This window comes from Periplaneta americana, chromosome 4, assembly GCF_040183065.1.
Source record: "Periplaneta americana isolate PAMFEO1 chromosome 4, P.americana_PAMFEO1_priV1, whole genome shotgun sequence".
NCBI classification, from domain to species: Eukaryota; Metazoa; Arthropoda; class Insecta; order Blattodea; family Blattidae; genus Periplaneta; species Periplaneta americana.
This window is the reverse complement of record NC_091120.1, coordinates 197,966,318-197,993,674: the sequence shown is the minus strand read 5'-3', so window position 1 is coordinate 197,993,674 and position 27,357 is coordinate 197,966,318. Positions and strand designations below refer to the sequence as shown.

General features: G+C 38.4%; 1 protein-coding gene across 1 annotated transcript in view; it reads right to left on the bottom strand.

Moving 5' to 3' along the window:
* The window catches only part of LOC138698564 (zinc transporter ZIP3-like), a 529,444-nt gene extending 502,562 nt beyond the window's left edge, over window positions 1-26,882 (bottom strand). Inside the window, exon 1 of the mRNA XM_069824575.1 lies at window positions 23,737-26,882. Coding sequence (XP_069680676.1) covers window positions 23,737-25,120 — 1,384 coding nt within the window. The 5' untranslated portion in view covers window positions 25,121-26,882. The remainder of the gene's footprint in view (window positions 1-23,736) is intronic.
* Window positions 26,883-27,357: the final 475 nt, after the last annotated feature.

Below are 27,357 nucleotides of genomic sequence, written 5' to 3'. Positions count from 1 at the left end.
ATTGGAGCAAAATATCCTGCATTCTTCTGGATGTATTAAGGCTGGTGATCACTACTTTGAATAGTTGCTGTGAGATGTAAGTTGTTTATGTGTGTAAAAAATTAAAGCAGCTTGCAAAAATGTTCTTCAGACTTATTACTTGTTTAAGACTTTATAGCTCCTGAAATATGCATTTCCGACCACTGGTTCCTTACACAAAATGCTCAATTTAGATTCCTCTACCATCTATATTATTTTGACACTAAAGGTTGGAAACATGTACATAGTGGACTAAAAAAAAAGGCACAAAATTTAAATGGTTATATTCCAGTGTTTAATGATTTCACTTGAAAGTTTATTTCACAGGCAAATTTCACAGTCCTTGTAGACCGGGAAAGTGCTGTAATTTTTGACCATTTATTAAACATTATTTTTTATTTTTTGTAAGGCAGTGCAAAATCGATCGTTTATGCCGAACTAAGCATTATGGTCTTACGAGTTCAGCAGGCCAAGCCGTTTGTTGTGCTATCGTCATTTGTTTTCTTCCGTTTTGAGTTCTCATTTTTATGAATAATGGGTCGCTTAATAACGAAGACAAGATTTTCATTAAACATTAGCACCAATACGATAAATAATTTATCTGCCCGTCAAATTGTAAGGAATTACACTCAGCGAGAATGGTCTGTTTCAAGTGTACAACGATTGATTAGCAAGATAAGGACATGATATCCCTCCTCAGAGATTATTGCGTGAAAGATCGCATTTCTCAGATTCCCTGATGGTTTCTGCTGGAGTTTCAAACGAAGTCTTAATCCTATGGAGTATTTTGTATGGAGTCAACTACAAAAAGCAGTTTACTACAAAACAAGAATTCGTAATATTGAACATTTAAGACAACGCCTTCTTGAATGTTGGGACCGGCTTGATCAAAGACAGATATCCAGTGCTATTGGACAATGGAGAAGACGCCTATAAATGGTTGTGCGGGCAAATGGCCGTCACATAGAGCATCATCTTTAATTTTGATTATTTGAAAGATCATTAATTATTATTAATTTTACCAACATTCAGTCTCTGCGTTATGGAGTAATAAATCATTTTCAAAAACAATATTTGTGCATTGATTTTCATAACATTTTAATTGGGCCTCAAAAAACATAAGAAAAAGTCCTGCTTATATTTAAAGTCTACTCTTTCCAACAGTGTATTCATTATAAATTGATGTTATGTGTTTCCGAAAATAGAGTATTTCTAATTTTGTGTCTTTTTTGGCCCACTGTGCATGTATAGACACATACACGGGTTTTCTGTTGAGATCTCGAAATAAGTACCGGTATATTTTAACATCATTTCAATTTTTGCTTCGTATAGGTATTGGAAATATATACCATATAAATTCCAAACAAAAATACCGCGTGTATAAGCAAATATTTCATGCTATACTTGTAAACAAAAGCACATCAAATTACAACTACGTATTATTCCATTGCATTCACTGACGTATTAAACGACGATTCATGAAATTTGAAGCCTAATATTAACACAAAATGCTGCCTTGTCATCTTCAGACTCAGCTGAAGATAATCAAAGCTGCTTTTCTATTATATTGCATTAAACTGCGATTGCGAGCCAGGCTAGCCACAATAGTAAGGTGGCTACTCGGCCAGCAAGTGCCATGACCAGTTGCAGTTGGTATTTGGTTCGTATTTATGCCACAACTGGAACTGGTTGCCCTTCCAGTGAGTTGCAGTGACGTAACTGTGACTAGTACTCCACATGAATGGTTTTTTAAGCAGAAATTTAAAAGGTCTTCTATGGGATACAAAAGCAATCCAGTTTACGTATACACGTCACAAACAAAACATTAGCCTGTTCGGTCCAAATTCTTTTATATTCAAGTCTATGAATATTCTAATGCGGAGGATCATGTCGGCCGAAAGCACAAATGTGTGTAGCACCAGTAGCAGTTTCTCTCCACTCTAATCATCAGTTTCATCACTTATTTCTGTATACTTCTCCCTCTTTTCTTCTGTGCAACTTTTCTTTCTTTTTCTTTGCTCTACTTATTCCCATTTTATTATTAGTTTTTCTTCTCCTTCGTATGTATCCTTTACCATGCACATCTGTTCTTAGTCCATGGTGGCCATTTTCTTCCCCAGTTTCATTTCTCCTTTTCTTCCTCAGTTTTATGTCACGTTTTCTTCCTCAGTTTCATATCTCCTTTCCTTCCTCAGTTCTGTTTCTCATTTTCTTCCTCACTTTTATTCCTCATTTTCTTCCTCAGTTCTGTTTCTCATTTTCTTCCTCAGTTACAGTACTTATGTTTCTCATTTTCTTCCTCAGTTCTGTTTCTCATTTTCTTCCTCTGTTCTGTTTCTCATTTTCTTCCTCAGTCCTGTTTCTCGTTTTCTTTCTCAGTCCTGTTTCTCATTTTCTTTCCCAGTCCTGTGTATAATTTTCTTCCTCAGTCCTGGTTCCCATTTTCTTCCTTAGTTCTATTTCTTATTTTCTTCGTCAGTTCTGTTTCTCATTTTCTTCCTCAGTCCTGGTTCTCATTTTCTTCCTTAATTCTGTTTCTCATTTTCTTTCTGAGTTCCGTTTCTCATTTTCTTCCTCAGTTCTGTTTCTCATTCTCTTCATCAGTTCTGTTTCTCATTTTCTTCCTCAGTTCTGTTTCTCATTTTCTTCATCAGTTCTGTTTCTCATTTTCTTCCTCAGTTCTGTTTCTCATTTTCTTCCTCAGTTCTGTTTCTCATTTTCTTCCTCAGTTCTGTTTCTCATTTTCTTCATCAGTTCCGTTTCTCATTTTCTTCCTCAGTTCTGTTTCTCATTTTCTTCCTCAGTTCTGTTTCTAATTTTTTCCTCAGTTCTATTTCTCATTTTCTTCATCAGTTCTGTTTCTCATTTTCTTCCTCAGTTCTGTTTCTAATTTTTTCCTCAGTTCTGTTTCTCATTTTCTTCATCAGTTCTGTTTCTCATTTTCTTCCTCAGTTCTGTTTCTCATTTTTTCCTCAGTTCTGTTTCTCATTTTCTTCATCAGTTCTGTTTCTCATTTTCTTCCTCAGTTCTGTTTCTCATTTTCTTCCTCAGTTCTGTTTCTCATTTTCTTCCTCAGTTCTGTTTCTCATTTTCTTCCTCAGTTCTGTTTCTCATTTTCTTCCTCAGTTTTTTTCTCATTTTCTTCCTCGGTTTTGTTTTTAATTTTTTCTTCTGTTACATTTCCCCCTTCTTCACTTCTGTTTTTCCTATTTTCTTCTTACATCGTTTCCTTTATTCCTTGGTTTCTTCTACTCTACTTTTCTTCACTGACTTCATTTCTTGCTCCTCTTAGTGTATCCTTTCTCTGCTTCACTATTTTTTGTGTTGTGAACAAACAGAATGACGTGCAGATATTCTCTGAATCGCCTACTACCACTTTTCCTTGTCATGTGCATTTATTATTTTCTCGTTACTTAAAATTGTTTTCTTCATTGAAGGCATGTTTACATCTTGTTTTTATGTTGCAAGTAAAACCAAATACGACGAAAATAGCGCAGAGGGGTTAAGGAAGGGAGGGAAAGATTTCACCTGTTTGCGACGGAAGGAAGGTGTGTGGGTTGAAAATTTATTCTTTTGGGACGTTGTACCGGGGCAAGGATCGATTGTCTGTTGCTACTAACACAGGAGACACCGCTTCAAGACTAGGCTAAGAGGGACGAAAATATTTGGAGTTACAAGATTGCTAATACAAATCACAAGGCCCTTGTTATTGGTTCGAACCTCGTCTAGGACGTAATGTTTTGTCTCTCTACATTGTGTAAGATATGAGATGCACAGAGCGATTGTGGAACAGGAATGCTCGCAGTATTTGTTCTTTACCAATTTAAATGAATCTTTGCTTCAGTTTATCGATGATCGCCTCTGAAAATGTTTGTAGGTAAGTGAGTAATCTGCGTTCATTACATGATCCGTCTAAGAAACTGAGACTTCACGAGAAACAAAGGTAATGATAGTAAAATCACAGTCTACAGTTACGAAGCTCAATACGTAGTAAATATGCATCCATAGATAGTTGCTAACCACTAAGATCGCTAATATCGCCTCATTACAGACAATGCGAAATAGTACCGACACAGTCTATTGTTCCTAGCACGCTCACAACTCAAGCTTCGTGACTGTATATACTAGACTGTGGTAAAATCATGCAATTAATACTGTAGCGACAAGTTTTGTGTTGGATATAGTCATATCTTTTTTATACAGATTCAGAAACAAAATTTGGCCACCTTAATTTTCCAAGTTCCAGCTATAACATTCATTGCTTACTGAGGTTGCGCAGAATTCCAGTTATAACATACTGCGCATGCTAAGTAAGCACTGAAATTTGTTTCTGGGTCTGTACGCATCAGTACTGGTAACTTCAAGCGGTATTGCCACATTTTCGTTGTATAAATTATCCCTAGTTAAAATTATTTTTATATCGACATCAGTACATTGATTTCTACCATCACTATCCACAGCGAGTAAATTTTAAGCTATACAATGCCTTTTAATTAAAATTGGAATTAAAATTACTGGCCCTATTTGTTATCATCAATCAACTCGAAATATGACAATGTTATTATATACTCCACGTGGAATTTATATCGGTGCGTCAATTAAGAATGCTAACACAGCATTGGAAGACATATTTTACAGCTCCTCGTGATTGAAGCGGCATCTGAGAAGCCCTGATCAGTAAACAAACTTTTATCTTACCTTTTCAATGGAAAGCGTCGTCTTTCACACCGGTTCACCGTGTACAAAAACGCAAATCTAGATGGACATAATTAATAACTTCTCAGGATTTCTACGGATTCTTATGAAATTATGTACAGATCTTATAGGTGGCACATATTTTTTGTGTACGAACTCTTGATTACGTTTGAGTAAGAGGAACTACCCCTTTATAGGGGATGATTTTAGACACAATAATTTCCTATGTAACAGATTTTTATGAAAATGTAGTAGTATTAGTAGTAGTATTTATTTAACCTGGTAGAGATAAGGCCGTCAGGCATTCTCTGCCCCTCTACCAGGGGATTACAACTATAAATATGAAGAATAAAATTACAATTAATATTAAATTTACAATTATAATAAAAGCTAAAGTACGACAAGATTACCTGATTAATGAAAGCTAGACATTTTATCTTAGAAGTTAAGAACAAAGAATATTTTTGTATTCACTGAATTACAAATTAAACCTCGAATAACAAACTTCTATAGTGATGAAATTACCGGATATTGAAATATATTTTGATAGATTAAGAGAACTATTTACAAGAAACCATGTCTGAACGAGTCTCAATTACTGACCAAGTGCCTAGTAAGTTTGCGTTTGAATTCAATTTTATTTCGACAGTCCCTGATGCTAGCAGGTAACGAATTCCAGAGTCTTGGCAGGGCTATTGTAAAAGAGGATGAGTATGAGGAGGTGCGATGGGATGGTATTGTTACTATTGTTTTATGGCGAGAGCGTGTGTTCAGATTGTGGTGGGAAGAAAGGTAAGTGAAGCGAGACGACAGGTACGAAGGAATAGAAGAGAAACTTGGAAGTTACAGATACATATTTTTTTGTTCACAAATTATATTTACGGTTCCATAAGACGAACTATCCTTTTATAGAGGTTGCATTTACACAAAATTAACTTCTCTCCTACTTAACAGATTTTTATGCAACTTTGAACACGATTTACAGGTAGTATAGGCCTATATTTTTTGTGTACAAACTCTGATTACATTTGTATGTTACCTGTAGGCCTAATTGTTGTACAGAGTGTATAAAACATATTATATGGGAGAGAAGTTGTTAATTATGTCTAAATTCACGACTATATAGGGGCAGTTCCTCTTGTAGAAACATAATGAGACTTCGTAGACACAAAAATGTGTGCTGTATAAAGTTTTATAAAATCTGTTACATAGGAGCGAAGTTATTAATATTGTTCAACTACTAGATCTGTGTTCTCAACCACGGTGAGTTTGTTAAGGTTACATGAAAATGTGTCCAATGTATTTTAACCTGATGTTTGATGTTATATGAATAATTTTGCAGGCCTAAACACTCACACAGTGATTAAAAACTTCCTTATTCCATTATTCTTTTCTGCTGTTAAGCAAAACGTGAAACAGTTGCCGCCGCGTTACTGTATGCCCCACCACTGAAAAAAAATTAATTACTGAAAAATGCTCAAGAACGCGCAAACTTTAAAACAAGGATTCAACACTGTAAATGATGCTGTATTAAATGGTAGCCGGACGTGACCGGCTATGCTAAAACTCACATTACATTTGGAGAACTTTAAGAAAAATATTTTTTTTTTCAACTGTAATATTTAAACCGTACTGTAAGAAGAAAAATACTTTGCAAACTGAAATTTGAAGTTACAGTAGTAAGAACGCACCTACATATTAAACAACACAATAAATTACTAACAATTAGCACTTATTCACCCACATAGTAAGCCTGTGTGTCTACGTCTGAACAGGAGCGAGATGCGTTTACAAAGAACTCATGTCCATACACTTCTAAATATAGCTTGCTGCAGATAAAACAGTAAAAACTATTTCTCTCAGCAATCTCCAAATGTTAAAGAACATGAATTTCTATTCACCTGTGCTTAACTTAACTAGTCGAAATTTGATTTTTGTCCACCTAGATTGGGAAAATTGCACACTGTGCGGTTGAATATTAATTGAAGAATGGTACTGTACATGGGTCAGAGTTGGACTCTGATTTGTGGTTTTAAAGGTCCCAAAAATGTACAAAAATGTATAAAATGACTGGGAGAATAAAACACGGAATAAATGTACACACAAAATAAAGTGGAACGCTAAATAACACAAAAAGAAAGAGAAAACAAAAAGGAAAGAAAATTAAATTAAATGTGGAAAGGAAATGAAAAAGAATGAAATTTAATACAAAAATTGAAGTATTAATAATGAAATATAAAAAAGTGGACTGCAATAAACATGTACAGCAGCGTGCAAATTAATCCGAACAACGTAATTACTTATGCAAAAACACTCAAACGTGATTAAAAAAAAAAGGATCTAAGACATACCTCAATAATCTATGTGGCCTCCCTTGTTCCTAATAACAGCTCTGAGACGATTTGGCATGGATTCCACTAATTTCCCACAAATATTCATTTCTTCATCGCGAAACCATACATCAATGAGGGCAGAAATCATCTTCTCCTTTGTAGAACAATCCATTTTTTGCATTCTTCTTTTGCAAATTGACCACAAGTTCTCAATGGGGTTGATGTCGGGTGAGTTGCCTGGCCAGGGGAGTACCTGAATATTCTTCTTGTTTAAGAATTCTGTAGTTTTTCGAGACGTATGGCATGGTGCCAGGTCTTGTTGGAACACACCTCTGCCATCCGGAAATGATTTTTGCAGCTGGGGTACGATTCTGTTTTCCAATAAGTGAATATATTTGTCAGAATTCATCATTCCCTTGATAGGTATTAATGCTCCAGGTCCTTCATGTGTAAAACAACCCCAAAACATTACTTTAGGGGGGTATTTGGGTGCTTGTTGGAGATGAGCTGCTGTTACTTTTTCGGATCCTTTCCGTACGTAAGAAACACGATGGCCGTGGACCTCGAAATGAGACTCATCGGAAAAAAGTACATTCTTCCAGTCATTCACTGTCCAGAGTTGATATAATTTTGCCCTCATTAAGCTTTTTTTGCACATAACAGGGGTTAGCAGTGGCTTCTTAATAGGCTTACGAGCCCTTCGTCCAGCTTCCAAAAGCCTACGCCACACTGTTGTGACGTGAATATTCGCCCCAGTGGTAGCCATTAACTCGCGGGTTAAGTCGACAGCAGTTAGTCTAGGATTTAATTTACTTTTCCTGACAAACGATCATCTGCAGGTGAAGTCTTCCTTTTCCGGCCACAGTTTCCTTTTTTCTGGGGTGTGATGGATCCAGTCTCCCTGTATCGTTTTATGATCGAATTAACAGTGCCAAACCGATGTGACATTCTGCAGCAATTTGCCTCTGTGTCATAGAAGAATGCTCTGCTAATGTTATAATTTCAGACCGTTTTCGTGAAGTTGTATCCATTTGTGAAGACGACAGAACGTACACAGGATTGCAGTATTAAGTCTTCAACACAACTGAAATGCTTATAAGTACAAAACGACAGGAAAAATGTCACATATTATTAAAAAAATAATGACAGACCTTCAACAATGGAATTACACGTACTACAGATGTCAATTAAAGCGGTATGAGCAGCTGTGAGGCCAACAATGACAGAAAATGTAAAAATATGTCGTGTTCGGATTAATTTGCACGCTACTGTAGAAGGGAAAGGAGTTTGAAGTGAAACAAATGAAACACCTTGGCTTGATCTCTATAGCAACAATAAAGCAGAGAATTGAGCAGGTGCACATGAAGTTCTGCAGGTGACCCTTGTACGCAGCTAGACGCTTGGGTGATCTAAGAGGAAGGCAGTAAATCGAGATGTCGGTACTGCACTCAAACTTTGACCATAATATCCTGGCTCCTGGTCGTTACTTGGGATAGGTATACCGAGAAATCCACTCTTGGAACTTAACCTCAACGTACCTTGGAATCATTTACGTTTATCTACCTAACAGTTAAGGAAACTTAACAAGAGAATGTTATTCAAATATTCCGTTCCATTTTCTTTTCATTTCAGTCTTTTGATCTCTTCCTTTTCCTTTATTTTCCTATTATTATAACTACTCTTTCTTTTTCTTTGAATCCCTCCCTTAGCATCCCTTTCAACGTGAAACGTTAAGCGCTTAAAATTCTAGGAATCTGGTCACACTTTCTGTTAATACTGTAATATCATTAATTACCATAGACCTTGGATAATAAATTATGATGTGTTTAAAACATACTCGTTTCGAATCCAGTCAGCTGTGATAAAGCATGAAAAGGAAACAAAGTAATGAATATGACATAATGAATTCATTATTATTTGTACACAAATGGGTGTGATTAATAAATGCGGAGAGAATAAAGACAATAAGTTAATTTAACACAGTCTAATTTTAAAGTAGGCCTACTAAGCTGTGGTATTAATTTCAAATGAACCAAATTGTCAAACAAAACAAAAAATCATTGGCGTCATATTGATGTGTGAATCGTTTCTCTTTATATTTGAGGGGTTCACAACCAGAGTGGACCAAGTCCTTCTGGAATAGTTTTGAGATATTGAGTCTCAAAGTTCCTGGCTCATGCTTAGTAACATTCACCTTCCATAGGAAATGCTGCCCTCTGTGGAGTAACAAATGAGTTATGGACTTGGTTATGGCAATGAATAAATTTAAGTTTTCTTCATCCTAAATTCTATTAATCTACAAACTGACCACTGGTGGACTTGGTCCACTCTGGTTGTGAGCCCCTCAATTGCATTGTTGTCTCTAGACTGTGCCTCGTAGAATGAGGGAGCGATTATGACGCAGTTAACGAGAAGGCACCGCCTTGTTAAATTTAAATTTGGGAAGTATGAAAACAGAAATGGAACCAAAACATCCTTATAATTCCAACCAAGCTCAAAGTAACAATCACGAACAGCGTACATATTTCAATAAACTACAGGATCGAATTCCTTATCACTTTTCATCTGCGGTATTTGAAAGTACCCAATAAATACAACATTTCATTGGTATGTTCTGTAGCAATACGGTGTCTAATATTAACTAGAAGAAACGGCAATTTTTTTTCGGAAGAAAGAGTTGTTTGTGCCTTTAACAAAACACAAGGTCACTTATTACTAATACTGTCTACTGACAATGAAATAATACTAAATAACAATAATAATAATAAGAATATTATTATTATTATTATTATTATTATTATTATTATTATTATTATTATTAAATCTGTAAATCTTAATGTAGTGCCCAAGAGGCTCGTATTTGAACCGCACGTTCCTCTTAAGAAACATTATGCCACAGATGCAAGATAGTTGCTTTCTCGTAATTGTGTGGAATCCACTCCGAAGTTACAACTTCAATCGTCAATTGTTTCTCCATGGTTGAGGAGTCTCCATGGAGACGTCATTACTAAGCACGTAGAGTTCCCATTTCTCCCTTCATCCACCTCTACCTCAATTTAGTTACACTGGCTTTGTTGTCTGCTCCAAAACTTTGTATCCTAGCTGCTCAGACTCTATAAAATCCTATCTCGTCTTATTCTGTCTCATGTCTCGCGTTCACCTTACATTTCGTGCGTCATAAAGCTCTTTCTTATATCACCTTAGAGGTCTATTGAATTCTGTTCCACATTATCCTTTTTTCCGTGTTAGGACTACCATAAGACTTGACTCCTTCTGCCTTTTTGATCTCTGTTCTTACAGCTTTATTTCGCTATTTCCTGTGTACAGGCTCAGTTGTAGCTTACTCAACAAACGTTTTCTGATCTAAAAAGACAGGACTTCGATTCCGGATAGATTGATTGGGATTTTTGGTGACCAGAGCTGTTGTTAGGTACACATAGTGTAATAAAAAAGCTATGTCAAAGCTTTAGGGAAAGATTTCTCACAAGTAGCTACATGACGAAAATATGTTAAGGTCCTTACACACTTAGCGAACGAACAACGAACGAACGACAAACGAATACATTCGCTGATTGAAATCGGAACGTGTGTACGTCGCAGCAAAGGCAAACCGATCGATCGTTTGGTTTGCCTTCGGAAGTGATCCTTCGCTTGTCGGTACATCAAAGGAAGTTGGTATTCGTTGTGGACGGGATTTGCCACTAGTTTGTAGTTCGTAGCAGAACGGAGCGCTTAGTTCAATTTCACTAACAGGATGTCGAAACTGGAGTGGATGGAAGACGCTGTTATAAATCTTATTAATGCATATAGGGAGCAGGAAACTTTATGGAATCCCAAGCATCCTATTTACCACAATAAAGTAAGAAAACATGATGGTGTGTGGATAAGCTTCAGGGCTTCTACCGCGTTGTCTTGGTGTTATTGGCTGACATTTCGACCGCTGTGTTGTGGCCATCTTCAGAGCAGTTGTTGGATAAGGAAATAGTCTGCCAGCTATTATATATATAGTAGTCTCGATGGGGGGGAGTAACAACTGCTCTGAAGATGGCCACAACACAGCGGTCGAAACGTCAGCCAATAACACCAAGACAACGCGGTAGAAGCCCTGAAGCTTATCCACACGCCATGTACACCAGCCGAGGAAGCCTACGCGAACACATGAAAACATGATGTTTGGGAAGCTATTGGAAAGATGTTCAGCTGCAAGGTAGGCGAGTCGAACACGTGCAAAATTGTAAAATTACTGTTGTTTATTTATTTTGGAGGCCAGTCGACATCACGCAGTCAAAAAAGGATCCTACGTTCTGGTTGGGCGGAACAACCGCCCGTTCGGACGCCTGGGGAGTTGTGGGACGGAGTTCTGGATGCGTGGGAGGGAGTGGCCGGGGATTTGGGCCTGTTCCGTGGTCTTTTGGACTCCGTGCCGCGCAGAGTGGGGGCGGTTGTTGGCGCGGGTGGTTTGTGGACGAGATGCTGGTCCCCACCACGGGCCTTCTTTTGTTATACCTTATTTTATTTCAAGGAGTGCAGTTCGGTGGCTCCTTTGAACACCCACTTACAGATTTATGACTTCCTATACAAACAACTGTGACAATTCCATCCTGTCCCCTCGTCCCAACATTGCACAGTTGCCACAATCCTGGTGACCTTCGAAATTATGCAGTGAAACTGACGGTATTCTTGAAATTCGGAAAAGATGCGGCAACTCTGCCTCCACGTGGATTTGACGGGCACCTGTCAATTCTTCTGAACGAGGGTTGTGATTGGTTACTAACAAGAGAAGACAAGATTCCCGTCATAGTAAGGAAGACATTTATTTATGACTACCAATTAGTAGGGGGCAGTAGACGGCCTGTCGGCAAAGTCCTTTCTATGAAACTGCACTCCATGAAAAAAAATAAAGTATAATATATTGGGAATGGTTTGTTTTTGTTGGTTTGATTGTTTGTTTGTGTTTGATGTGCGTCCGGTTTTTTGGGATGTGAGGCGGGAGTTTTGTTTGTGCGGGCCGGGTCTGGCCTATTAGTAGCCCACGGGTGACGGGCAGTGGTATTTTTGCAGGGCGGGCATGGCGAGGTTTGTTAACAGGTGCCATTTCACATTTGAACTAGTGGATGGGGTAAGGGTTGGAATGAAGAATAATAGTAATTTTGCCGTACCGGGAGGCGAACTCACAACCTCTGGTGCGGATGTTAGACTGCTTGCCACTGGGCCACACACTGCTCGTGGGGCTTATTTACATTGTAGACGGACGGCGTTCGGTGAAGGGACGCCACAGCGGTGCTTTGCGGTGGGTTGCGTGTGCGCGGGTGAGCCGCGAGATGGAGCTTGGCATTTCTGTAGACCGGGAGTCGGCCCATTCTTTTTGCCGCTAGGTGTAATATGTATGTAAGTATGTATGTATGTTTGTATGTATGATACATGCAAACATAATAATATGTATTCTATGTATTCAGCGGATACATATTTGTTGTTTATTGCAGGGACCAGAAGTTAAAAAGAAAGTTGAGTCCCTACTGACATCGTTCCGGAGGGAAAGATAGAAGTCCATAAAAAGATTATTATTGCCAGCACTGTTACTTGTGGATAGGAATAACTTGCACATGTTGGATTTTGCTACCTTTAAAAGTGATATAATAATGGAATAACTGAGGCGTGCCGTATACCGCTGCCAAACATTCTGACTATATCCTAACATATTCTATTACTGCGAGGCCCACGTAGAATACGAGGCGATTTGTGTTCATCTTTGAACACAACGATTTCCTTCCAGCGTTGTGTTTTACCCAATGGAGTCGGAATGATGAACGGGTTGCCTGCAGTACGCCTGTTGAACAATGCTCACCATAGGAACTTGGTCATACCGAGCACAAAGAGGTTCAGCCATTGTCTCCACACAATCCCAGCGTTTGTTTGGTGTAATATGTAAATGCGCTTACAGCCTGCTATTACGCCAGCGAATCAATTAACTTACTGTTAAAGGATCTTCTCTCCCAAGCTGTTACTCACTGCAGTTCTCTCTATCCTCGTAAACTCCGCTCTTTGGCGAGGTTCGCAGGCATTTCATGCTACGTCATTATTTGAAATTTATTTTTAACAGTGTTGGTTGATGTAAATTGATTCCCGTAATAGGGGAGAAGTGGGTACAGTAAGACAGGGAGAACAGTGAGACTTTGTGACGAGTTACTTCCTTGGTTTGAATTGTAAATTATTTAAAAATAGCGTGTAAGAGGGCCTTAGACTAGAAATGTTTAGCTTAAATGTAGTTCTGTTAATAAGTACGCATAAGGGTGTAATTATTTGACTTATTTGAACTGCTGTATCAGTGAAGCGAGGTGAGTCAGTGAAGTTATGGTTTTACAGTGCAGTGAACAGTTCCGATCAGTGATAATTTATAGCGTCAATGAAATGTGTTCTATAGCGTCAGTGAAATGTGTTCTATAGTGTCAGTGACATGTGTTACAGAGTGTCAGTGAAATGTGTGCTAAAGTGTCAGTGAAATGCGTCATAGTGCCAGTACAGTGAGTGAGATGAGAGTAAAGTGAAAGACTATCGAAACTTATGTAGGGCCTATACATAATTATGTAGGTTGTATTGTAAAATTAGGTATTTTATTTATGTTTTATTATTATTGTGTTAAATTGTATTGTGTATTCTTATTATATTGTGTATAAAATTGTATATGTATTGTAAAATTCTATTGTGTACTGTAAATTTTATTGTGTATTGCTTATCATTTTATTGTGTATTGTTTATATTGTGCATACCACTGCCACCGGGTGCTTGCCCACTTGCAGTGTAAATAAATACATACAGTAGATGATAAATTTTGATGTTGAGATGTTGGTGACAGTGGAGTTGTATGTTGCATGAGTAAAGTAACAGTATTTTCATACTCGATTTTATTCTAGTTATAAAGGTGAGTGATGAAAAAATAATTCGTAATTTTTCACTCCAGAAGTAAAATTTTGGCTTGTGTTTAATGAAGGTTATATTGGATATACAAATGAGATATAAATATGAATCTCTTGTTACCTAATACTATGGTATTTGGGATTATGTTTGGCAAAGTTTCGTCTTTCTTGTTTTAATTTTGAAGTGATGACGTCATTTTTAAATGAACTATGCTTAAAGGGAACAGTGAGACATGCCATTGAAGGGTACACTGAGACGTCTCACTGTTTCCATGTACCAATGATTTGCAAAAACAAACTGTAATTATATTACATGTACCAGTAACTAACATTAAAAATGAACATATTAATAACCAATTTAGGAACTGTAGCTTAAAATAATGGATACATTACGTTTTAATGGTTTCATAAATAAAAAAAATTATTCACAAAATTTAAGAAAATGTTAAAAAATAATAAAGAATTATATTAAATTCTTACAATTATAAGCTTTGTTGTCACCAAAAATTCATTTCATTTTTTCGCAAAAGTTTGAAATGTCATGGAAAATTCACTTTTCCAAATGTTGCAGATGTTTCAATGGTTTCGAAGTCAGACATCAAAATGATTCTAAATAAGTCTACAGAACATGTCAAGATAAAAAGACAGCAAGTTTTTGTTATTTTTGAAATAAATGTAAATCATTTCAATGTCCGTTAATAGACACTGTGGTGTCTCACTGTTCCCTCCTGAATGGGAACAGTGAGACATTTGCATTTTTTTTGACAAACACGTATTGTATATTATCTTCATCTATTAACATTTTTGTTTATGTATTATTATACTCCATGTTTTAATGTCCATTTCTATTGCACTTGATTTTAAAAATACTTGAATTATCACTTGAATACATATGTCTTAATATTTTGTCTCTCATTGTACCCACTACTCCCCTACTCGCTTCACTGGGCCATAACCTGTTTCGGGATTAGCAGAAACACTTTTAAAACCACATTCCATTATGTAAAAAACTTCATCACAAACATGAACGTAAGTTAGGATTACATCGCGTGTTTGTTTCTGTTCCTCAAAATAGATGTTTCTCGTCGTTTCATCGATGCTTTGATCGTACCTGGTCTTGGTGTCATCTTGGAAAAACACAGTCGGAGCCACCGATTTTGGCAGATGGAATTTGTTAATATGAACTCCTGAGCGAGTTAGCGGTGAAGACCAGTTGATATCTTGGACACACACTGCAGCGGTACAATTATCTTTATTTTTACAATTTTATTCTTGGTTTTTTGTTGAGAATAAAAAAGATTTAAATCTTATTCTCTGTGGTAGAACAGTTGGAAGAAAACAGTTTGGCGTCAGGAAGGGAAAAGGTACGAGAGATGCAATTGGACTGCTACAGACAATCGGTGAAAGATACCTAGAGAAGAATAAAGTGTATATAGTATCTGTGGACCTAGAAAAGGCTTTTAACAGAGTGGATTGGAATAAACTGATGGGGATCCTAAAGAAAACTGGCGTGGATTGGAAAGAGAGAAAACTGTTCAGTAATGTTTATATGAAACAACGAGTGAAAGTCAGGATAGGAGAAGAAATGTCAGAAGGAAGTGAAATAGGGAGAGGAGTACGTCAAGGATGCCCTTTATCACCTACCCTGTTCAACATCTACTTGGAGGATTTAGTAAAGAACTGTTTTCAGAACATGGGAGGAGTGGTAGTAGAAGGAAGAAGAATAAAGTGCATAAGATTTGCTGATGATATGGCGTTGTTAGCAGAAGAAGAAATGATACTAAAAGATATGCTACTGAAGCTAAATGACAGCTGTGAGCAGTATGGGATGAAGATAAATGCAAACAAGATGAAGACCATGGTCATAGGAAGAAAAATACAGAGGATAAACTTGCGAATTCTAAATCAGGCAGTAGAGCAAGTGGACAGCTTCAAATACTTGGGGTGTGCTATAAGCAGTAACATGAGTTGCTGCCAGGAAGTGTAAAGGAGGATAGCAATGGCAAAGGAAGCTTTTAATAGAAGAAGGAGCATCTTCTGCGGACCTCTGGAAAAAAAATAAGGGGACTAGTGAAGTGCTTTGTATGGAGTGTGGCATTGTATGGGGCAGAAATATGGACATTACGACGAAGTGAAGAGAAGCGACTAGAAGCATTTGAAATGTGGATATGGAGAAGAATGGAACATGTAAAGTGTACAGACAGAATAAGAAATGAAGCTGTTTTGGAAAGAGTGGGTGAAGAAAGAAAGATGCTGAAACTGATCAGGAAAAGGAATTGGTTGGGTCACTGGCTGAGAAGAAACTGCCTACTGAAAGATGCACTGGAAGGAATGGTGAACGGGAGAAGAGTTCGGGGTAGAAGAAGATATCAGATGATAGACGACATTAAGATATATGGATCATATGAGGAAACAAAGAGGAAGGCAGAAAATAAGAAAGACTGGAGAAAGATGGGTCATTGGGCAGAACACTGAATGAATGAATGAATGAATGAATGAATGAATGAATGAATGAATGAAAGCCGTTATGTCACTGAAGAGATCTGATAGGACCTATAAGTCCACACGTGTGGAGTAACGGTTAGTGCGTCTGGCCGCGAAACCAGGAGGCCCGGGTTCGATTCCCGGTTGGGGCAAGTTACCTGGTTGAGGTTTTTCCGGGGTTTTCCCTCAACCCAATATGAGCAAATGCTGGGTAACTTTGGGTGCTGGACCCCGGACTCATTTCACCGGCATTATCACCTTCAGCTCATTTAGACGCTAAATAACCTAAGATATTGATAAAGCGTCGTAAAATAACCTACTAAAAAATAGGACCTATACAGGAGAAAGACGGAGTGAAGATAAAATCGATGGTGTTTGGATAAAGGGAGATAATTAATAAAAATCAGTTTTGAGGTAGATTGAAATAAATTGCAGACCCTTATTGCAAATAATTTTCTACATAAATAAAAATCATGAAGTACTAGTATTTTTTTATTTATTTTTTTTTTTGTACACCTATTCGTAAAATGTAACTTGTGTATTCATCTGGGAAATAAAATTCCATTATCATAAAAAATGGCTTAACCTCATTTGCCCGTACACAATCGAAATAAGGATCCAAACAAAAGAAGATGAAAACACAGATGAAGAGAAACAACACTTTAATATCCGACACGCTTTGGGGTCTTCATATCAGACCCGACAGCTGAGCTGAAAAGAGATTAAGGGAAGAAAAACCCGCGCGTTGTGGTTTGTTTGCGATTTCCAAGATGTGCGCAACCTAGGGCAATAGATTCTCTTAACTTGTCCGCACGGAATTCCAGCGTCACGAAGAGACGGGCGAAATGAAGACGGAGTGCGTTGTCATGGATACGAGCTAGTCCGTAATGCAAGAGTGACATGACAGGCGAGCGGTTCCGAGCCGGAATTGAGACGGGATGCAGCGCCTTCTATACCATATCAGTTTCTCATTTCCTCGTCGGAACGTTTTGTATGTATACCGAGGTGATTTATTTGCAGATAAAATGGAACTTGTGACAGCATATGGAGGACGGATAGTGCGCCCTGCATTTTGATACCTACACTTTCCTGTAAATTATTTTTGTTGTTTGTTGTTCGGTCTAGACTTAAGGCGAGTTGGTTGTTTAGCTGTACGAAAGTTGAGAAAATGTTAGTGCAATTTGTTGTCATAGTTTAGAGTGTAATAATCAAAACTACATCACTTTTTGCTTATTATATCATCTTTATACTCTTTAAATATGTACCAAAAGCTCTAATACATCGCTTTATGTGAGCCGTGGCGAAAATGTGATCGTGCGCCGAGCCACTGTGTAACCTGCAACGTGCATAGCACCTATGGAGGGAGGCGGGCACCCGAAGGGGAAGTGAAGCAACTGTCTGACTTATTAACGGATTTTCATTTTCCTTACGTCAAGCACTTAAATATAATTTTATGCAGTATAAGGTTACAAATTAATGTTTAGTACGTGTAATGAAGAAAGAAATGAATAAGAAAACATACGACACATTATCACAACCTAAAATTAACTGTCGTCAGAATGTGTCTGTGACAGAGTTTCAAAATCAGGAATTATGTCACTTACTGCCAGTCGTAGTTGATCACGAAGGTATTTGTCTGTCAGTCGTGATCTAAATTTGGTTTTTACTATTTTCATTGTTGAAAATAATTTTTCACAAACGTAAGTTGTAGCGAACATGGCTTCAACAAAGCAAGCGAAACAACGAAACTTCAAATATTTATTTTTTGCCAAAGATTTGAAAAGTTCAACATTTGTCAAGTCCTTACATCTAGCTTTCATTTAACATCACATTGTAAATCAGTGAGTTCAAATTGAAGAGCTAACCGCATTATTCGTACATCTGCTGAAAAAGGATCAACGTACAGAAATAATAATAATAATAATAATAATAATAATAATAATAATAATAACGCTTAACCTTTTAATGTTTCATGAGTAACATGTAGTATAATGCCGTTTTATGTTATACAACCGTTTTCCTCGAAATACTTGTGAACAAATCATACATTTAATATTCTCATCATATTGGAACAAAAAAAAAATGCGTCCTCCCACCCTACTTTAAATTTTCGTTTCTGTAGAGGTACATGGTTTCGAGAGAGACATTGCGACGATACGCCACTCGCAGGTCAGAGACAAATACAAATGGAACGGAGTTTGACTCCAGTGAGTGAGAGGGTGGGGGTTGGGGGAGGTAGGAAGCAAGAGAAATGCACAGCTTTCATTGCGAGCCACAGTGTGCTCACGAGTCACATTTTCGCCACGGCTGCTTTACGTCTTGAAAAGAAATGTCGACGGGCCAGTTCAAAAGGGAAACAACTCAAAATTTAAAGTTTTTATAAACCTGCATTTTGAAAGTTTCATGTTGCTGTGAAAAATCCAAGAATAATTATTGAAGTTACTCCAAATTCTGTTAGTGATGTTTTATATACAGGCAGAACCGTCAGTAATGTCATGAATTTCAGAAAGTTTTTCTAGGAGATATTTCAAACAAAAAAGTTAAATATAATTTTTCTACGATGAAAGAGTAATGGAACGGAGAAAAATTCTCTCCGGCGCCGGGATTTGAACCCGGGTTTTCAGCTCTACGTGCTGACGCTTTATCCACTAAGCCACACCGGATTCCACCCCGGCATCGGAAGAATCGTCTCAGTTTTAAGTTCCAACTCTTGGGTTCCCTCTAGTGGCCGCCCTCTGCACTACGTCATAGATATCTATGAACCTAGGACCGAAGTCCATACATGTGCTGAGGTGCACTCGTAATGAGTGACTAGTTGGCCGGGATCCGACGGAACTTAAAACTGAGACGATTCTTCCGACGCCGGGGTGGAATCCGGTGTGGCTTAGTGGATAAAGCGTCAGCACGTAGAGCTGAAAACCCGGGTTCAAATCCCGGCGCCGGAGAGAATTTTTCTCCGTTCCATTACTCTTTCATCGTATGATGACGCAGAATATCTGCATGGAAATATCATATGTAGTTCGGTACATTACAATAATAATTTTTCTAGTTTATGCCTCCTTCTGAAGATAAAAATTGTTTTATATGTAACATTTTTATAACGTGTTTTGTATAAACCATGATTTAATTAGCAATATTTTTACTCAATTTAAGAGAATACTGTTATGATAATAAATGATTGAAATAATTTTAGTTTTATCTTTTATATGTGCAGAAATTCGGTCTGAACAAATGTAACATTTTAAAACTCCCTTTCAGAACGAAAAGTAACATTTGTTCAGTTCAAATTTCTGCACATTTAAAGGGCAAAACTAAAATTCTTTCAATCATTTATTATCATAATACACTTACTTACTTACTGGCTGGCTTTTAAGGAACCCGGAGGTACATTTCCGCCCTCACATAAGCCCGCCATTGGTCCCTATCCTGAGCAAGATTAATCCAGTCTCTATCATCATATCCCACCTCCCTCAAATCCATTTTAATATTATCTTCCCATCTACGTCTCGACCTTCCCAAACGTCTTTTTCTCTCCGACCTCCCAACTAACACTCTATATGCATTTCTGGATTCGCCCATACGTGCTACATGCCCTGCCCATCTCAAACGTCTGTATTTAATGTATTTAATGTCAGGTGAAGAATACAATGCGTGCAGTTCTGTGTTGTGTAACTTTCTCCATTCTCCTGTATCTTCATCCCTCTTAGCCCCAAATATTTTCCTAAGCACCTTATTCTCAAACACCCTTAACCTATGTTCCTCTTTCAAAGTGAGAGTCCAAGTTTCACAACCATACACAGCAACCGGTAATATAACTGTTTTATAAATTCTAACTTACGGTTTAATTGGCAAAACTTCATTTCTCACACGGTTTAATAAACTAGTGTGAGAAATGAAGTTTTGCCAATTTAAGGCTTAAATCTTGATCCATGTCGAGAACTACTAGTGGTTTGCGAACAACAGTTTGTGAAACAGTACCAGTGTATGTCATTTTATTAGAGGTAGACGCCATTCAGTGATGTACACAAAATAGCGCTGTCGACACAATTTTAGTCGATAACTATCGCTGTTAATAAAGTTCCTTGATTGTAAATAATGTTGTTTTGTGGTGGACTTGCATAGCATTACTTTGATATAAGCAGCTTAATGCCTATTTTTGTATCGTTCATACAAGACTGGCTTTGTTCTCTAGTGGAAATAGCATTCTTTAATCACATTGAGTGAAATGCAATGCAATATAATGCGGATTTCATGCAAACCTCTATCGTGATAGTTGTAAAAAAGGAAGAGGCGAAAGGCTTTCCTTTCTATGCATGCTATAATTAAGCCGGCGTTGCATGCCACTGTAGCTGTGGGCACCCTTATATTCTGCACTGGATTAAAGTAGAAAACTTGAATTTGTAGAGAATGCGTGTTATCTAGTTTGATACTGTGAGAAAACCGTTATCTGTCAGGATTCCAAACACTGACAGGAATTTTAGTTGCAGCACATGACAAGCAAATGAACAAATCATCATAATGAGCTTTTCTTCGATTTAACATAATAATAATAATAATAATAATAATAATAATAATAATAATAATAATAATAATAATAATAATAATAAATTTAGCTTCCCTCATGAAAAGGTTGCCAGATTTGACAAAGCGTATTACATATAATTTGGAAACGCACCTAAAAGGTAAAATGATATACATTTGAAACGGTTAGGGAATCGAATATGCAAAATATCAGAAAAAATTACACCTAAGTAGCGTTTGTGCTCATTTACAGTTAAGAAAGGGGGGGGGGAATATCATCAGATAGGTTAGAATGATTTGAATGCCATATACCGCGAGAAAAACAATAGTACGGATTTATTGGCATTGATGTCTAAACCAATCAACAGCCATCGGTTAAGATAACTTGAAATTTCCATTATCACTCCCATACAAATGATTTCTCAATATCTGAACCGATCCTTTGAGGGTACTAATGGCTATTTCCTTCACAATGCTGTTTCTTAGCCCCAGGTTTTTACATTTGTTGGCAAAGAAGGAGGGTATGGTACCTCGTGCTCCCACCATCAGACCTATTACATCAATGTGGGACAGGCTATATTTATCTTTATAGAACGGGATTGTTGGTTCATAGATCCGTTTCTTTTCACTGTCCACCTCATGCGGTTGATCTGCATGTGTCTCAAATCTGATGGTGGGATCGAGAATGTATGCCGAGTTGTTCTTAATGGCAATGATATCAATTCGCCGAACACTTCCTTGTGTGGCTAGTCCCTGCACCTCTTGATGGACTGTAAACCCTACTTCCTTTAGTGCTTCAGCCAGCATGGAAGGGACAGCATGGTGACGGATAGTATATAGCGATACAAGTGTGGTAAGTGTGTCATTAATGAATCGAGGAAAAGTGTGAAAAAACGAGACGAAATTGAATCTTTTCTATTTCCAGATATTGTTCGTGCATTTAACACATATGTACTGTATATTGCATATTATTTTTTGATCATCATTTTAATCAATTCAAAAATTAAAATTAATTTCAATATTAAAGATCGATTTCTTTGGTCAGTAAAAAAATATTGCTATAAGAAACCTAATGCATGTTATTGGTAAGACACTATATAGCTTCTCTTGTTTTGGTGTAGGCCTAAGTAGTTAATTCAGTGTTTATTCACGTAGTTAAATTTGGACGCTTGAAAGTACTATGTCGTATTGTTTTCTGGGTACAAGACTTAGGAATTCTACATTGCTCTAAGAAATCTATGTATGAAAACAATGGAGAAATAACTTAATGAGTGGGCCATGTCTAGAACTTAGAAGGCTTTGACAATTTACAAAAATTAATACCCACTGAATTGACAACTTATACGGTCAGCGCGTCTGGCCGCGAAACCAGCTGGCCCGGGTTCGAATCCCGGTCGGGGCAAGTTACCTGGTTGAGGTTTTTTCCGGGGTTTTCCCTCAACCCAATATGAGCAAATGCTGGGTAACTTTCGGTGCTGGACCCCGGGCTCAATTCAGCGGCATTATCACCTTCTTATCATTCAGACACTAAATAACCTAGATGTTGATACAGCGTCGTAAAATAGCCCCCCCCCAAAAAAATTGACAACTTATTTCACGAAATATCCACCGAATTAACAATTTATTTCACGAAATACTCACAGAATTGACAACTTATTTCATGAAATACCCATCAAATTTTCAAATTTCAAATTTCAAATTTATTTACAATTTACATTTGAATTGAATACAAATGAATAGATACCCGAAATGAGCATGTGCAACTTATTTTAGGAAATACCCACAGAATTGACAATTTATTTCACGAAATACCCACTGAATTGACAACTTATTTTACGAAATACACATAGAATTGATAACTTATTTCACGAAATACCCACCGAATTGGCAACTTATCTAACGAAATACCAACCGAATTGACAACTTATTTTGCGAAATACTAATCGAATTGACAACTTATTTTACGAAATACACATAGAATTGACAGCTTATTTTACGAAACACACATAGAATTGGAAACTTATTTAAGAAATACCCACTGAATTGAGAATTATTTAATTAAATACCCACAGAACTGAGAACTTATTTTACGAAATATCCACCAAATTAATAACATATTTCACGAAATACCCACTGCACTGACAACTTATTTCACGAAATACCCACTGAGTTGACAAGTTATTTTACGAAATACACATAGAATTGACAACTTATTTTACGAAATACACATAGAATTGATAACTTATTTCACGAAATACCCACCGAATTGCCAACTTATTTTGCGAAATACTCATCGAATTGTCAACTTATTTTGCGAAATACTCATCGAATTGTCAACTTATTTTACGAAATAGACATATAATTGGCAACTTATTTAACGAAATACCAACCGAATTGACAACTTATTTTACGAAATACCCACCGAATTGACAACTTACTTGACGAAATGCCCACCGAAAAAGTCGCAGGTTTAACACCGAAAACACCCATTTTATTTCAACAAAAAATACAGTATCTGCAGATAACATAAGAAGTTTACACTGCGTTATTACTTAAACACTCGTTTGTTGAATATTGAAAATTTGTCATTTTTAACAATCCTTACAGCGACATCCTTTTCATGTAGACTGATGAAGGTACTAAAACTGGCATACTGTATGTTTCACGCAACCAGAAATACGGTACCTAAGATTAGTGATTAGTCTGAGTAGGCTATCAGAAGAACGATTAACAATGTAGGGTTTAGTAAAACATGATGGCACGGTACTTACTGATTAGCTGAAGACCGAACATGACTGCGAAGCCGGCCATGATGGCGATGAGCTGCCAGATGCCGGACTGCGTGTTGGCCCTCTCCCTCTGCAGCACCTCGAAGAACACGACGTAGAGCAGCGTGCCGGCGGCCATCCCTTGCAGCACCACCGTGGCCACGGTGCTGGTACCCGCCTCGCCTCCGTCGTTGCTGAGGGCGATGCCCACCCCGATGCCGAGGGGCGTCACGGCGGCGAATGTCGCCAGATACACGAACACGAGCAGAAGTCTCGTTCTCGTGCTCACGAGCTCGACGCCCACGCAAAACGCGATCACCAGCTTGTGCGTAGCTATTGCGGCGAATAAATACCACACATTGCCCACGCTGGACTCGAGTCCGACGGCCAAGCCTTCGAACACCGCGTGGAAAGACAGTGCCAACACTGCCAACAGCCCACGGAAGGATTTGGCCACTGTTGAGCTGCTTGTGGAAAGACCGTCATCGTCGTCTTTGAAGGGAATTGCATGGCTGTGTCCGTGCCCATGGTGGTGATGATGGTGGTGATGGTGGTTCTGTTTTGCGGGGGCGAAGCCCGCTAGTGGGCCTCCAGTCATGTGGACCTCGGCATCAAGTGGCGAAGCTTTTGTGCTGTCAAGAATCATGATAGTTGACAGCGAGTTGTTGAGGAGACCTTGAGTGCTGGCTGAGATGCTACTGCCAGTACTACCGTTGGTGATAACGTTGTCCAGATTGTCACCGGAACTAGTGAGGCTCTTCTTTGCAGCTGCCGAGGAATTGTTGAGACTGACTCTGGGAATCAGAGTGCCTGCGTTATCACCGTTTGAATCAGCTCCAGTGTGAGTCGGATGGCGAGAACATCTGCGGAGACTCATGGTGCGGTGGAGCACTGCTTCATCTTCTCGTTCATGAGGTCGACGATCCAGCACTGCGTGGACCAGCTCTTCGACGAGGTAGACGAAGAAGAAACCCGCACAAAAGACGAGTTCAGCCATGTGGATGCCATGGCCGAAGTCTGGGAGTTTCCCAATATGTTGAAGATATTCCATGCCTTCTCTCACTTCCGGTTGTAGGTGTAAGAAAGTTGTGTACAATAACACTCCCCCACCGAAACACAACAGCAGTGATATCACAAAATGTTGTGACGAAGATTTTGATGTCGGTGCAGGTTCTTTGTTCCATCGAAGCCAGGAGGCGAGTTTTACAGGCAAGGTACCGAGAGCTAGCGAACAGAAACCGAGCACTAGCATTGCAACAATTTTGGCAACCATTAATTCTGACCCAGTAGTCAGTTTGGAGGTCACACTGCTGTCACTATGATTGATATAACCCTGCGTGGTCATCTCTTGGAGGAGCGATTCTGTGCTGTTTAGATCTGGAGCCATTATGAGCGACTGTAGCTGTTACGTTTCCTAGCAACCTACTATTGCCTCGGGGCGATCCCGACTGACCAGAAAACCGTTGGTGAATCAAGACTTACACCGATTCATTCTTCAAGTATGAGACACGTCATACTCAAGTTCACTGAATTCAAAGACAACACCTCACTTTTCCTTGTACCTTTATGTTATCCGGGAGCTGAAGTAGAAACAAGGCGAGCCTTTCTAACCCCTTTTAAGATGTCTTCCTTACGAAACGCGGCCTTTCTATACAGTTGAATCAGTTTCTAAACGCTCATCAATAGAACAGAAGGGAACCTTGGAGATGTTGGCCTTCGTATGCTAATACACTGGATCATTATGGAGTTGACAAAAGTTTTGTGGGCTGTCACAAGAAACAATACTTGACAGTGGTTTAGATTTAGTGTGATATAGTAATGAATTTACATCACCTTCACGTAGAGCCTGGAAAGTGAAGTGAAAATTCCACTTGTAACACTTCGTTGTGGTTTAACTGATAAAAAAAATACCTTCTCGTCCTCTCCTTGAACTTGGCTGACACTTGCTACAGCAGTTTCATGTCCTCGAGTGTGTCGAGGGAAAGTGAAGTGGAAGATCTTGAAACTTGTTACTGCACCTTTAACGTCTTATAACCCCAATTTGAAACCACTTTGAAAACCACTGATGATACTTCTCTTTTACATTATTTTTGTTTAAAAATATATTAAATTTTTCACTGCACCATATTTCGCTTCTCAACACTGACAGACAACACAATGCTCAGTAAGTTGCAATTTCTTGTAATATTTATGAGTTTGAACTAGAATTATTTGCCGGCCTTTAAACACCGCTTTCGTTTTACCTGCTTTAGAAATTATATTGTCGACACACTTTTAACCGTTTGCAGAATCGGACTTGATGAAACTATCCGGTATTGCAAGAATGTCTCCGGTTTTACTACGAAATACACTACAGAGATTAGTCTGTAACTTTCGCGTCCACATTTGCTACGTATTAACTGTTTTACTGTATCGCAAATACTTGGTTTAAAGGTAATGAAATGTATTCACTTATTCCACTCCGTTGCTAAGGAAACTTCCTTCACTTTTTTCAGAAGCGCTAAATTTTTTCTGTTAATTTATTTTCCCTTCCGTGTATAAAAACAGTATTATTTTAATTTAAAAACCATTTCACGATTCACAATTACACAGAATTACACTTTGTGGCTAACACTTTAAAACACAACTATGGTCTTGTAAATGATTTTTGTAAATGTTACACTTGCACGCACACCTGGTACGGAATTACAACAGCTACGAAAACATTAATAACATTGTATTTGACGTAACTCGATTAGAAATATCATCGGATATCGGTGTTAAATTTGACACGACACAATTGCGGTTTTTGCCACGTGACGTAAGATAATAGGATGCAATGTCTGTGTTACTTTCATTTACATTCGAGCGTCACTTGTCACAGTATGCTTGGCGGCAACATGTGGTGTCCGACCGCGTGGAAAACTCGAGTTGTGAAGGAGATTCACTGGCGATGTGAACCACCGTCTACAGTTGTAGGCCTTGTGGCACTTCACTTTTACCTCCACCTTGGCGAAGAGAGTGGGAGGAATCGCCGGAGAGGGGGGCGGGGAAAGGGGTTATACAAACAAGCGAGAGGCGACATCGTCTCCAATTCTCTTCACTTGTCTTTATTTCGAGCGCGCTGGACCCGTGTCCGTGCACAGCTCCTCGCTCGTGCAGCGCTGGCTCTCGACTGATGAGGCCGTCCGCCCTGCCGCCGGGTCCCGGCGCCCTCCCGTCCCCCTCGACCGATCCACCAACTCGCGGACCAACATCGCAACTTTCATTCCGCGACGTCTTTCAAAACTTGTATTATTATTAGTATTATTATTGTTATTATTAGTATTACTTACTTACTGGCTTTTAAGGAACCCGGAGGTTCATTGCCGCCCTCACATAAGCCCGCCATTGGTCCCTATCCTGAGCAAGATCAACCCAGTCTCTACCATCATATCCCACCTCCCTCAAATCCATTTTAATATTATTCTCCCACCTACGTCTCGACCTCCCCAAAGGTCTTTTTACCTCCGGCCTCCCAACTAACACTCTATATGCATTTCTGGATTCACCCATACGTGCTACATGTCCTGCCCATCTCAAAGGTCTGGATTTTATGTTCCTAATTATGTCAGGCGAAGTATACAATGCGTGCAGCTCTGCGTT